General features: G+C 39.0%; 1 protein-coding gene across 1 annotated transcript in view; it reads left to right on the top strand.

Moving 5' to 3' along the window:
* The window catches only part of LOC137356988 (structural maintenance of chromosomes protein 6-like), a 67,102-nt gene extending 63,970 nt beyond the window's left edge, over positions 1-3,132 (top strand). Inside the window, exon 21 of the mRNA XM_068022903.1 lies at positions 2,547-3,132. Within this exon, the coding sequence (XP_067879004.1) occupies positions 2,547-2,658 (112 nt within the window). The 3' untranslated portion in view covers positions 2,659-3,132. The remainder of the gene's footprint in view (positions 1-2,546) is intronic.
* Positions 3,133-14,428: the final 11,296 nt, after the last annotated feature.

The raw sequence follows: 14,428 nt of genomic DNA, 5'->3' as shown, positions 1-14,428 counted from the left end.
GGAATGGGTGGATCTGTGGCAGATGAAATTTAACGCAGAAAAGTGTGAAGCGATTCATTTTGGTAGGGGGAATGAGGACAGATGATATAAAATTAAGGATACAATTCTAAATGGGGTGCTGGAGCATAGGGACCTGGGTGTATATGTGTACAAATCATTGAAGGTGGCAGGGCAGGCTGAGAAAGTGGTTCATAAGGCATACTGAATTCTGGGATTTATAAACAGCAGCATTGAGTAAAAAAGCAAGGAAGTTATGGTGAACCTTTTATAAAACATTGATTTGGCCTCAACTAGAGTATTATGTCCAATTCTGGGCTCCACACTTTAGGAAGGATATGAAGGCGTTAGAGAGGGTGCAGAAAAGATTTATGAGAATGATTCCAGGGATGAGGGACTTCAGTTACATGGATAGATTGGAGAACCTAGGGCTCTCAGAAGAGAAGGTGGGGAGGCGATTTGATGGAGGTGTTCAAAATCATGAGGGGTCTAGAGGGAGTAGAGATGGAGAAACTGTTCCCATTATTAGAGAGGTTGAGAAACAGTGGTCACAGATTTAAGGTTAGCAAAAGAGACAAAGACAACCTGAGGAAAAGCTTTTATATGCAACGAGTGTTTGGAATGCACTATCTGAGTGTGTGGTGGAGGCAGATTCAGTTGTGGCTTTCGGAAGAGAATTGGGTAATTATCTGAAGAGAAATTTGCAGGACAGGTGAGTGGGGCTAGCTGAGTTGCTCTTGCAAAGAGCCGGCATGGACGTGATGGACCGAATGGCTGCCTTCTGTGCTCTCATGTTTCTATGATTCTATGATTGTGATATTCAGAAGACTAGGACTATCAACTTGTGTTGCAAATAATTTGGCTGATAAAATGTGAAAAGCTGTGGACATAAAAGAACCTTTTCCTTCCTGGTGTCAACTGAACTCACTGTTCTTCAAATCATCGGTATCAATTTCCAATCTCTCGTGTTTTTAAATTTACGATCATTGATCAAATCATGGATTGACTAGTGTCATTGCATCACTTGGTCTCAGCTTCTGTTGATCCAAGAATCGTGGATACTGTTCAGCTGCTCAAGTGTACTGTCTCCTGACATGTGACTTTGAAGCATATATCCTGTTCTAAATTAAGCAAACACATTCATTGTGATCTTTTAGTTTGTTGGAATGTAAATATGGCTTTACTGTGTAGCACATCTGTTATAGGTCAGCCATGAGTACCCAAACAACCATGTAAGTCATGCTGCACATTGCATCTTTGAGCTGTGAAGATGTCTGAAACAGTTGCAACTTTTTCGAGCTCTAGCTGTAACATTTTGCAGTCAATTTATGACAATGACCATAATGGTTGACACAACCATTCAGCTGAAGGCCACACCTCATTGAACTACCTGAATGCTGAACCAGTGGTAGAATTTGTTGATCTCCCTCCTTTAGTTTGCAGTGGTCGCCAGTTATAAGCTTCATCCTGCACTGGCGACCACTGCATTCTTGTAGGCATCGAAGGTGCAACCACTTTTAGTTAGCAGCTCCTCTGGAAAGAAGCCTTAGATTTCATTTCCACAATTGTATGAGGAGTTTCTCATGTGGTTCTACTGATGCAAATCCATTTCCTGGTCACTGCACTAATAGATAATACCATATCTTTCGGCACGGGTGACTGTAGCCTAAATAACTCCCCATGTCAATGAGTAATAATGCCAAAAACAGTGTTCCTTTGTACAGAGTACTAACAATTGGTTTAATAGTTGATATACCTTTAAACTTCAAGCAAGGAAGAATGTGGAAAAGAGAATGGTCGGATACTGTGTATGCTTGCTTCCAGTCAACTTTCCTTTGATTACAATAGCTGTATATCCTCAACTTTGGAACTTTGGATTCTTGGGAACCCTTTCTTCTGTATTTGTCAACTTCCTGCAGTTGTTAACAACTTCCTGTATGATCACTATAGATCTGTAATCTCTCAAGCTTCTTGAGGGAACACATTAATTCACTTCTGTCTCGATTTCTTCTAATATTTCATAGAGAAAAGATAGCAAATTATTCATATTAGTCAAGGCGCTGTTCAAAGTCATCCCTCATAAAATGCCAAAAATGGATTCTATGGAGTTGGGCTGTATGCTTAGTGCACACCAAGTCATTACAGTTTATCAAACCATCTTGCCCTATTTCCTTGTACCTGAATTTTTGTAACATGGCCAATATGACTTCTCTATAGTGACAGGAAAAGAATCACTGGGACACTACCATTGCCACCACAAAAGGAATTTAAACGTGAGGATGAGAATTTTTAAATTGGGACACAGAAAACAAATGTTTTTCAGTGGACAGGGGTGAGTGTGAGTGGGACTTGGTGTAAGATAGAATATGGGTAACAAAGTATTGGATGAGATAAAGCTTACGGAGGGTGGAGGTTGGGAAGCCAACCAGGAGAGCATTGGAATAGTGGAGTCTGAAGATGACAGTGGCAGCATTAATTAAAGCATTGCTTTATTTTTGTTGGAGTGCTTTTTCAATAACTGTACATATTTTAAAAATATTTTGTTTCAGTTCTTTGCCTGCGAGTCGCTTAATTAGAATCCTCCGTATGCATGATCCTGAAAGAGGACAGACCACACTACCTTTCCGTTCACGAGATCCAGCTGAAGACTCAGACGATTAAATGGTTATTAAGCTGCATTATACATTGTTGTTATGTGAAAGAGCATTTATTTAAAAGAAGCATACATCTGTACTCGTTCTTTTAAAAATGAACTGGTATATGTTGAAGATGGAAATAAACTACCAGAATGGTTTTCATGTTGAAACATGTCTTTGCCACCCTTTGTTTCACGTAGTGGTGCAATTTTATTTTAACTGTTCTGGGTTCTGTTTGTAGCACCTTTTTAATTTATAATATATTGATGACCTGTGTATTAATTCATGATATTTGTAAACGCCATAACAAATGTATAGGTACTGCATGGATTACACTTCTACCAGCATTTTTTTTACATTGTCTGCATGAAGGGAAAGGTTTGGTAAGCTGTATTATCTTTAGTCTGAACAGATAAACTAATGTCTTCATGGTGAAGCCTATGGGAAATATAACATTTGTAAGTTTCAACCCTCAATATTAAATGTACAATAAAAGGAATTACCATTTTTAAAGTTTTAACTTCTGTGTATTGTTTGCAAAATATGAAAATATTAAGCTCAATGTTTATTCATTGGCAATTTTAAATGATTTCTAATTCGTTATAGTTCAAAATATATTAAGGAGACAAGTTTGCACACTTGCTGCCATTGCCGTCATTTCTTATCTAGATTTACATTGATTTTTTTATAGACAGTGTTGAAGTCTGCATCGTTATTGTCCTTGTTGGAGGATTACAAATATTACACCCCTGTTTAAAAAAAAAGGGGTGAAGAATAAACATGCTAATAGACTTGCTAAAATTAAAGTCCATGGGATTGAAGGAGCAGTAGCAGTATGGATACAAAATTGGTTAAGGGGCAGAAAGAGTAGTTGTAAACAGTTCTGACTGGTGGAAGGTATACAGTGCTGTTCCCCATGGATCGATATTGGGCACTGTCCTTTTTGATATATATCAATGACCTGAATGTGGGTATAAAGAGCATAATTTGAAAGTTTGCATATGACCTGAAACTTGGAAATGCAAACAATGAGGCAGGTGGTAATGGGCTTCAGGAGAACATTAGACAGACTGGTGAAATGGACAGGCAGATGACAGATGAAATTTAGCACAGAGAAGTGTGAAGTGATACATTTGGGTAGATAGAATTAGAGGCAATATGAATTAAATAGCATAATTTTAAAGCACTTTTGGGAACATCGACCTGAGGCTGTATGCACATGCATTTTTGAAGGTGCTTGAACCAGTTGAGAAGACTTTTTAAAAAAAAATTGGGATCCTTGGCTCTATTAATAGAGAAATGGAGTACAAAGCCAAGGAAGTTATGCTCAACATTTATAAAACACTAGTTAGGCCTCAGCTACAGTATTATGTTCAATTCTGGGCACCACATTTTCAAGGGGCTTCAATTTTATGGAGAGAACAGAAAAGCTGGAGTTCTTCTAGCAGGGAAGATTATGATGAGATTTAATAGAGCTATTCAAAATCATGAATGGTTTTGATGGAGTAAATAAGGAGAAACTATTCTGGTGGCAGAAAGGTCGATAACCAGAGCACACTGATACAAGGTGTTTGACAAGGGAACTCGGGCCAACATGACGAAACAAGCAAGTTGTTCTGATCTTGTATGCACTGCCTGGAAATGTTGTGGAAGCAGATTCAAAAGAGAATTGAATAAATACTTGAATGGAAAATATTTGCAGGGCTATGGAGCAAGTGCAGGGGAATTTGGATTAATTGGATAACTCTATCAAAGAGAAAGAAAAGAGCCAGCATGAAGGGCTGAATGGCCGCCTCTACTGTATCATTCTATAATTCTAACATCAGAGAGCTCTGCTCCATTGATGTAAAGTTGTGCATGTCGGACTAATTCATTAAACTATTTTTAAATTGGTGCTTGTAATTTAGTTTGGAACTTTTCAATAAATACACTCCATGCCAAAATCATTTTTATTAGGCTTTATTGTAAATCACAGATTAACTGAAATGAGCTGTAAAGTCCTAAAAATACACCAGTAGATTAAAAGAACAGATCATACAATTACCATTCTGGGAGACAAGCGTCTGGTAGCATTGGCTCATTCTATCTTGCCTTGGTATCTACTTGGAGAGTTCTTCAAAATATCTTATAATTGTCAGATGTTGGGGGTATATGACTACTGCCACGTTGCCCATTATGTTATTACACCAAATAGTGCAATAAGTGTCCGTATATGGTAAATCTAAAAGTGGACCTACATCTTATTACAAAGTTAACTACTGAAGATAACAATCATTCTTTGTACTTATTGGCTGCCAAGTCTGTTTTGAATCTTGTGTCTCTCCAGTACCAGGCCCTCTCAATCCATATCTGTCCAGTTTCTTAATCGCTCATTTTAGTAGTGACTCCTTACTTTGGTTTGTTTATTCTATGTTCCACTGCTGGTTTCACATTACAAGGTATTAATCTTTATTTTTGTATATAATTCTTCTGTCTCTTTTCGCCATTGTTATTTATGTTTTTGATAAGACCAAAGGTATACCTTCTTGTATAGCAGTTTCATTGTAAACTTTTCAAACAAGAACACTCTCCGAAACATAAATATAGTGTTGTGGGTCCTACTGACCAAGGCAACTACAGTCTTCATAACAAGTTCAGAATAGTTAACAAGTGTAAAAGAAATTTCAGGACCCCTTCAGGTAATCTTACCACCTGAGGTTAACCAATATTATGTCCATATCTACTTCCATAAATTAAAGGACATCTCCTAGACTTAAAAAAGCTCCTCCAGCACTCTTTCATTATTTTGATATAGATGTTTATTCTTCCTAGCCATTAACTGTTTGGTTCCTGAGTTGAGGTGGAGTTCAATGCTAAATTTAGGAACTTCCAATTCTATATCATTTCATACTTTAATACCTCCAATAGGACTAGAATTTATATTGGATCACTAGCTCTACAAAGAGTTTAAAAAGTCACCATTATATTTCTGGTAGCTAATGAGATGACTATCTTAGATATTGTAGAAAACGTTTAAAGTGTCAGATACACTAGGGAACCTTCCTGTGCTAGATGGGTGAAAGATGATAGGGCTGGTTCCCTCTTTTTATGTCTCAGTTGACCGAAGACAATGTTTTTTCTAAGGAAAAGGTTTTTTTTTAAACCATGAGTGCTTTAGTTGTCAAGAACAGAACTGGTTTTCTTGTAAGTTTTAAAGATATGCATGTTTATTATACAACACCCAGAATATACACAACAACACCAACTCTCTCACTCATGCAGATACACGCACGCTCTAGAAAAGATAGAGATTATAAAGATAACATGCGTTAAGTCTCATGATTTTAAAGAGTTCTCTGTTAAACTTGCTTTGCCTCAGGATGATGACTTGAAATGGTGAAGAAAGACTTGGGAGGTTCAGGAAGACGGATGTGCTGTTGCAGACTCCTTTTGTTATATTCCAGCTAAAGGTCAATGGTGAAGTCCCAGTATGATTTCTCAGGTAGGGAGTTCAAGGCCAAATTCCAGTTGCTACCTACATGTAGTTTAAAGCTGGTAATCTTAGGAAGGGTCCTTTCTCTTCGATGGCACAGATGGATCTCCTTTGTCCAAAATATGCCTTTATTAAAGTTCCTTATCAGAAACCTAGTCTGTCATGTGACCATAGTTTCTCTTTCCATTGTCCTCATAAAAGTTTTCTGATGGTAAGGCAATTGTTATACAATGTATCATTCATCCTTATCACATCATGTTAAAGTTGGGCATTTCACACCCATTCTTTGAAATTTGAGTTTGGAGTCAAAAAGTCTGAAATCATTGTTAACCCAATCAGTTGGAGAGAAGCAGCCATTACCACAGAAAGGGTCATTTGCATTTTAATAATTTCTCAGGGATGTGTCCAGAAAGGTTTGTATTTTAGTGACTTGTCCAGACATGAATATTAGCTCAAGGTTCTTGTAGTTCTATGTTTATTGGCAGGAAAGGAATGGTCACCTGACCTTACTCCATTTTATTTACAAGAGAATTGTCCAATTCAGGTTTACTTCAGAAGTTCATTTTCTAGTTAAGTTTGGATTGTGTGGGCGTGACACTTGGTATTTTTAAAGCCTTGCAAATAAGTATTTTAAATATGCTGAGGAATTCCTTGAAAGTTTATGCTTAAATAACATGCTGAATGCATTGTCAACAAAAATACTGCAATTTTCTGAGTAATGTACTTATTTTTAATGTCTTAAATAATGCCCTTATTTTTCCTTCACCTTTTTATTGATTTTTCAGGCGGCAAAGAATTCAGGTAAAACTAAACTAGACTAAAGTGTCATTGACTTGTTAAGTGAGAAAATGTGTAGTCTAGGCTATGTTTTCTGATCAGATGATTTGATTCAAAATCTCATAAATCTTCTACAATGGTTAGAGGGAAATTAAATAATTTATTCTGAACAGTAACTTTGACATGGAATTTCAGTTATGTTCAGTCTGTTGAAGTGATTTATGACTTAAACCAAATCAGGAGCACTTCTCTGCTAATCTCTCATCTAAGTTTAAACCAGACAGATCTCTCAGACACTTGTTCGAGTCTGAAGAAATGGACTAGCTCTCCCTCCAAGAAATAAATCAGGATATATTGCCATCTTTCGGATAACCTATTTTTTAATCAGCATCAGCTAGGTCATAAATATCCCAGAAATGATAAGGGTCTGGGATTCTCTTCAATAATGTATCTCTCACTTAAGGAGATAGAGAGGAGTTCTTGCAGTTTTATACAGAATAGTACATGAGACGATTTACTAACTTATAAATTTAGTAAAGAATTGAACATGCAGTACACTTTAACTGGTTAAATATATTACAGCATTAAAGATCACTAAAATATGGAAAACATAATATTTCTAAGATAGAATCCAAAAAAATTAACCTTGACAATGTCAAAACAGAATATCTTAGCATAGTCATCAAAATTCAAAGTAAACTGTTAGCTTAAATTCCCCGAGTAAGCCTCCTGCCTTGCAAGATAAACCCCCTCGATTAAGAGTAAAATTATCTTGTCATGCATTTAGTTTCCTTTACCATGAGGTGAGAATCCTTGTTGAGGAATTCAATACTTCTAATTTTTTGACTTGTAAAGTTCCTACCTTTATACTATTTCTAATCTGATTAGGTCATACCTCCCAAATGTGGGTGTCACCTCTGTGTGTGTGTTCCTCCAGCTTTCATTATCCTTATAAGGTTGTATCATTCAATATTAATTATTTAATTGTTGAGAATTCCTTATAAACTTGCGAGCTTTTATCTGGTCAAAATGTTTGTAGTGTTTTGTTGTAAAACTATGACTTTGGTTTATTGGTTACTTATTTTCATAATTGTGCTTTATTCTTAAAAGCTTTTTTCACAAAGGTTACAGTAACACCTCTCTTTTGGGTTAACTCAGGGTCACCCAACATCTGTTTCTTATAGGTGATCTATTTTGTGACCGATCATTCATAATGGTTCTCTGGTACCATCCTGTACCACCACCTTAAGACGACCCTGTCTATGTTCTATATTATCGGCTCATCAAGATTATAAGTACTAATGTGCGCCATGTACGGTGTGCCTCACTTCCATTAGTTTACACATTCCAATGTAGCAGAGATGGTGGGATGGATTTTTAACTAAAAGGGTCATGAATTTTTAACCCTGCATTTAAAAGGGAATCTTGAGAACTGACAATTTATTCAATCTTTTATTGTATTAAATGAATCTTTATTCCTAAAGTGCAGTGTATTAATTATATTTGAATTTTACCTAATTATTTATATTCTTTCCTAATTATTCTACCTATATTTCATCACACTGTTACATGCCTTACTAATGGCTTATTTTTGATTTTATACTGCAGAAATATTGCAATTGAAAGGATTGCTTTTCTGCAGAGACTTTGGATTTATCCAATGTAATCTGTGTTGTATTATGTTGCTTTAAAGGAATGTACAAACAGTGAGCGTGATCATTGCAAAAGGAAGTGATGTCACGTAGCATGTGACCATTCAGTTGTAGTGTGTGGATCCCGAGTTTAGATGTGCCTCATGGGCTATCCTGTAATTTATATGTAACAGTCCCTAGTCTTCAATAGTCTTCAAATAAAACAACTTATCTTGTTCATATCAGTTGTGATTCATGTACAGCAAGCAAGGAACATGACAATCTGGTTATCTTTGTTCTTATCCATCTTGCTAAAAATCTCAAATATTAGCTGCTCTGGCATCATGCATCTTCATTCATTTTTATCATTATGACTTACCACTATTCTATAACTAGCCTTCATAAAAGAAAAGCTTTGTTTACTTTTTGTGTCAAAGTTAAGCTAATAAAACGAAGTGAATCCTTTATTCCTTATAAATCTAGCTAATTTATAACCACTTTTTTTTCAAGTTATTGTGCTCACCACCTGTAAGAATTTATGATTAACATGGATTTGAAGAATGGGTCAATTTTCTTTGCATCTGACCAGGTCTAACGGATTTCAGAATTATACAGTCCCAGTGGTCATCATAAGACTCCTTTTTAATTGGCTCATTGAGAAAACCAATATACAGATGAAATATCATTTATTCATGTCAAAAGCCTTTTTCCTCTTTTTTAAAAATAAAAGTCAAGTTGCAGATGTATTGCAGAATAGGGCTTATCAAGACCACTGCTTCAGTTCAAGTGTAAGTAAGTACAATTAAAGGAAGGTAGCTGAAGTTTCACACTTAGAACTCCAGAATTTAAGCATACAATCTAGGTTTACACTTCAGTGCAGTACTGAAGGAACACTGCATCATTGAGGGTGCTACCTTTCCAATGAGATATTAAATGGAGGCCCCATCCTTCCTCCCAGATGGCTGTAAAAAATTGGAATTGTGCAATTTTTTTTATATCTTTGTTGTATTACCATCTTCACACTGCAACTCGGGTGGGCAGCATATGCCATCTTTGTTAGAAACCTACATCCTGAGAATTTTAAAAACCTTAATTTATTTTACCTACAGAGGATTTGTTGTACGTGCTTAATATGCAAGTATTCTTTGTTTATTCTTCCCACCAAAAATATTTTACTCAGGTATTTAATTGATTATGGGAAAAAATTCTCCCTTTTGACAATATACTTGTTTCTGCTGAAGCTGTTGTTGATTCCACTGGATCGGGAAAATTTTCCCACCAAGTTTCCAATGACCAAGAATTGGAGATTTGTCATGCTTCGAGCCACCTGCTCAGCTAATCGTAAAAACAATAACTGAACTCATCATTAAAGTGTTTCATCAACATCCTCCTTTGGCCCTAATGCAAGCTTCAGTACTTTTCACCAATCTGAAGAACACTTTTAGCTCAGAATTTAACAACATAAGCTTCATAAAAATGCTCAAAAATATTTTTTTCTGGTTTCTCACTGGCACTTCATGGTAGTTTGTAAATTTTAGAGTCATAGAGAGATACAGCACTGAAACAGGCCCTTTGGCCAACGAGTCCACACCGACCATCAACTACCCATCTATACCAATCCTACATTAATCCCATTTTCCCTCTCACATCCCAACCTTCCCTCAATTCTTCTACCACTTACCGACACTAGGGGCAATTTTTACAATGGCCAATTTCCCTATCAACCCACAAGTTTTGGCATGTGGGAGGAAACTGGAGCACCCGGAGGAAACCCACGCGGTCACAGGAAGAACTTGCAAACTTCGCACAGGCAGTACCCAGAACCGAACCTGGGTCGCTGGAGCTGTGAGGCTGCGGTGCTTGCCACTGTGCTTTTCTATCTGCTTTTCATATGGGTTTTAAGATATGCTTTGGTATTGTAGTTCCACAGAAGATTAATTAAACTATGAATCCTGATCTCTTTCTCTCCTTTTCTCACCCCTCCCTCCCCATCCCCACCCCACGCATGTGCGCGCACAAACGCAAACATACATACACTTGGTCAACAGAAGCTGCAATCTCCAAAACCAAAACAGAAGTAACATTTTTAATTTCAGGCCAGAGGCCCAGGCCCCAGTGTAGGGGCTGTGTAGGAAAAACCAATATGAAATTAAGTAAGCTTTTATATAACAAATATAACTTTAGTTGTTGCAAATTGACCTAAGTGAAAAAAGAAATTGACTCCCAAAAGCAGGTTAAAACAATCATTACACAATTATTGGTGTATTTTCTGGTACCTAATGATGTCAATACATTATGTTGTCATGTGATTTTTTTTTATTCGTTCATGGGATGTGGGCGTCACTGGCTATGCCAGCATTTATTGCCCATCCCTAACTGCCCTTGAGAAGGTGGTGGTGAGCTGCCTTCTTGAACTGCTGCAGTCCATGTGAGGTAGGTACACCCACAGTGCTGTTAGGAAAGGAGTTCCTGGATTTTGACCCAGCGATAGTGAAGGAACGGCGATATATTTCCAAGTCAGGATGGTGTGTGGCTTGGAGGGGAACTTGCAGGTGGTGATGTTCCCATGCATCTGCTGCTCTTGTCCTTCCAGTTGGTAGAGGTCGCGGGTTTGGAAGGTGCTAAGGAGCCGTGGTGCAGTGCTTCTTGTAGATGGTACACACTGCTGCCACTGTGCATCGGTGGTGGAGGGAGTCAGTGTTTGTGCATGGTGTACCAATCAAGCAGGCTGCTTTGTTCTGGATGGTGTTGAGCTTCTTGAGTGTTGTTGGAGCTGCACCCATCCAGGCAAGTGGAGAGTATTCCATCACACTCCTGATTTGTACCTAGTAGATGGTGGGCAGGCTTTGGGGAGTCAGGAGGTGAGTTACTCACCACAGGATTCCTAGCCTCTGACCTGCTCTTGTAGCCATGGTATTTATATGGCTACTCCAGTTCAGTTTCTGGTCAATGGTGGCCCCTAGGATGTTGATAGTGGGGGATTCAGCGATGGTAATGCCATTGAATGTCAAGGGGAGATGGTTAGACTCTCTCTTGTTGGAGATGGTTATTGCCTGGCACTTGTGTGGGGCAAATGTTACTTGCCATCTCTCAGCCCAAGTCTGGATATTGTCCAGGTCTTGCTGCATTTCTACACGGACTGTTTCAGTATTTGAGGAGTCGATTTAGAAAATTACATAATCAATTTTTGGTTTTATGGCATAGGTGAGAGCAGGGTTGTAGAACATACAACCCATGGGCCAGAATCTGGCTTGCCGAATGTTTCCATCCAGCCCACCAATCTGCCTGTGGCTCAGCTCTGATTGACGACTCCCATGTTCCATCAGGCAGAGGGTGTAGGCGTGACCTGTGTCTGACAGGCAGGGGGCCCCCTGTCTGTGATTGGTCACTCCTTGTGACTGACGGAATTCCCAGGCAGCGTTAGCGCTGATTGGTGAAATGCAGCTTAGGTCCCCTGGGATCGGCCACCCCTGCTGCTTTCACTGGACACTGAGCAGATTCCCACCTCCACTTGCCCCAACTTAAATAATACAGGCATGGTAAGTATCTGGTCTGTGAATGGCTGCTGCAGGGAACACTGAGTGAGGAATATTGAGTGGGGATTGGGGAGCACTGAGTGGGGAGTGGGGATCACTGAGCAGCGAACACAGAGGGGAGTGGGAAACACTGAGCAGGGAACGCTGAGTGGGAAAACTGAACAGCGAACACTGAACCAGGAATGGGGAACACGGGGCTGAGAGGGTGACAAAGGGTGGGGGCTGAGAGGGTCACTGAGTCATTTACTTACGGCACAGGAGGAGGCCATTTGGCTCATCGAGTCCATGCTGACTCTCCATGGAGCAATGCAGTCAATCCCACTCCCTGGCTCGATCCCCGTAGTGCTGCTAGTCTATTTCTCTCAGGTCGTCATCCAACTTCCTCTTGATGTCATTGATCATTTCTGCTTCCATCACCCTTGTGGGCATCGAGTTCCAGGTCATTACCACCCACTGTGTTAAAAAAAAAAGTGCTTCCTCATATTCCCACTGCATCTTTTGCCTAAAACGTTCAATCTGTGTCCCCTAATCCTAGGGATGGAAGGGGTGGGGGGGAAGAGACACAGAGAAACACATAGACAGAGTATGGGGAGAGCAATCAAGATCTCTCCTGACAGACGGAAATCTATCCAGAATATTCTGCATTGCGACATCAAGTGTGTGGGCAGTGATTGACTACTTATACAATATAGTGATGCGAAAGTAAGTCAATAAATTATTTTTTTCATTTAAAGCTTCTTCACAAAAATGCGTATTTGTTGTTGTTTTAATTAAGATACATTTTTAATGCCTTTATCTTTCGAAATTTGCTCACTGACCTCCCGGGCCCAGCAAAAATCATAATGTGGCCCTCCGCCCGAAAAGCTTGGACAACTTTGGGTTAGAGCATAGTTTTCTATTCGGTGCATATTATGAACAGAATGCCAGTAATTTTTATGTGTTTAAAAACATTTTCTCATTAGTAACATTAAATGGTTACATTTATATATGTTATGAAAGTCAAGTATATTTCATATACATAAATTCAAAAATACGTTTCGATTTAAATTGTAAAAATAACTGCTCTGATAGCTGTATTTCTAACTTAAAATAGGGATGTGATTGACTAACAAAAGTTTTCTTGCAGATACTGCATGAGATGCTGAATGTTTTCCAGCATTTTCTGGTTTTATATAAGATATGTGAGTGCATAGGTTCACAGTTGCTGAAAAACACAATTTACTGTTATAATGTTCAACATTTTCATCCTTCTTGTTCTACCATCACAATCTAATCATAAATATTGAAGACACATTTTGACTTATATTCAAAGCTGCCTCTTGAAGTAATAGAGCATGACTAAACTCTCTGAAGTTGACCGTCCCGACACCATTTTTGTTAAAGGTCCTGAAGGCATGTTGAGCATATTTGAATCTGTCTCTGTATGGCAAAAATTGTAAAGAAAAAAAAAAGTGCATTAAGTAAACTCAAAGCAAGATTCTTCCTTTATTTTGGTGGCCCTATCATAAATAAACCTGGACAACGTATGTCAGCCAAGAGCGACGTCTCAATTCATTCCACCTTCGCTGCCTCCGGAGAATACTTGGCATCAGGTGGCAGGACCGTATCTCCAACACAGAGGTCCTCGAGGCGGCCAACATCCCCAGCTTGTACACACTACTGAGTCAGCGGCGCTTGAGATGGCTTGGCCATGTGAGCCGCATGGAAGATGGCAGGATCCCCAAAGACGCATTGTACAGCGAGCTCGCCACTGGTATCAGACCCACTGGCTGTCCATGTCTCCGCTTTAAAGACGTCTGCAAACACGACATGAAATCCTGTGACATTGATCACAAGTCGTGGGAGTCAGTTGCCAGCATTCACCAGAGCTGGTGGGCAGCCATAAAGCCGGGGCTAAAATGTGGCGAGTCAAAGAGACTTAGTAGTTGGCAGGAAAAAAGACAGAGGCACAAGGGGAGAGCCAACTGTGCAACAGCCCCGACAAACAAATTTCTCTGCAGCACCTGTGGAAGAGCCTGTCACTCTAGAATTGGCCTTTATAGCCACTCCAGGTGCTGCTTCACAAACCACTGACCACCTCCAGGCGCGTATCCATTGTCTCTCGAGATAAGGAGGCCAAAGAAGAATCATAAATAAAGTAGCTAATGATTGGAGGGATCAAGATAATAACTGTCTTGATATTTCACAGAATTACAGAATTGTTAACAGTGCAGATGACGTCATTTGGCCCATCCTGTCTGTACTGGATCCTCGAAAGAGCAACTCCCTAAATTCCATTCCACCGTCTTCTCTCCCTAACCCTGCACGTTCTTCCTTTTCATATAACTGTCTAATTCCCTTTTGAATGCCTCTACCACACACTCAGGCAGTGCATTCCAG

The sequence above is a fragment of the Heterodontus francisci genome, chromosome 3 (assembly GCF_036365525.1).
Source record: "Heterodontus francisci isolate sHetFra1 chromosome 3, sHetFra1.hap1, whole genome shotgun sequence".
NCBI lineage: Eukaryota > Metazoa > Chordata > Chondrichthyes > Heterodontiformes > Heterodontidae > Heterodontus > Heterodontus francisci.
The sequence above is the reverse complement of the archived record's forward strand: the minus strand, read 5'-3'. Positions and strand labels throughout refer to the sequence as shown.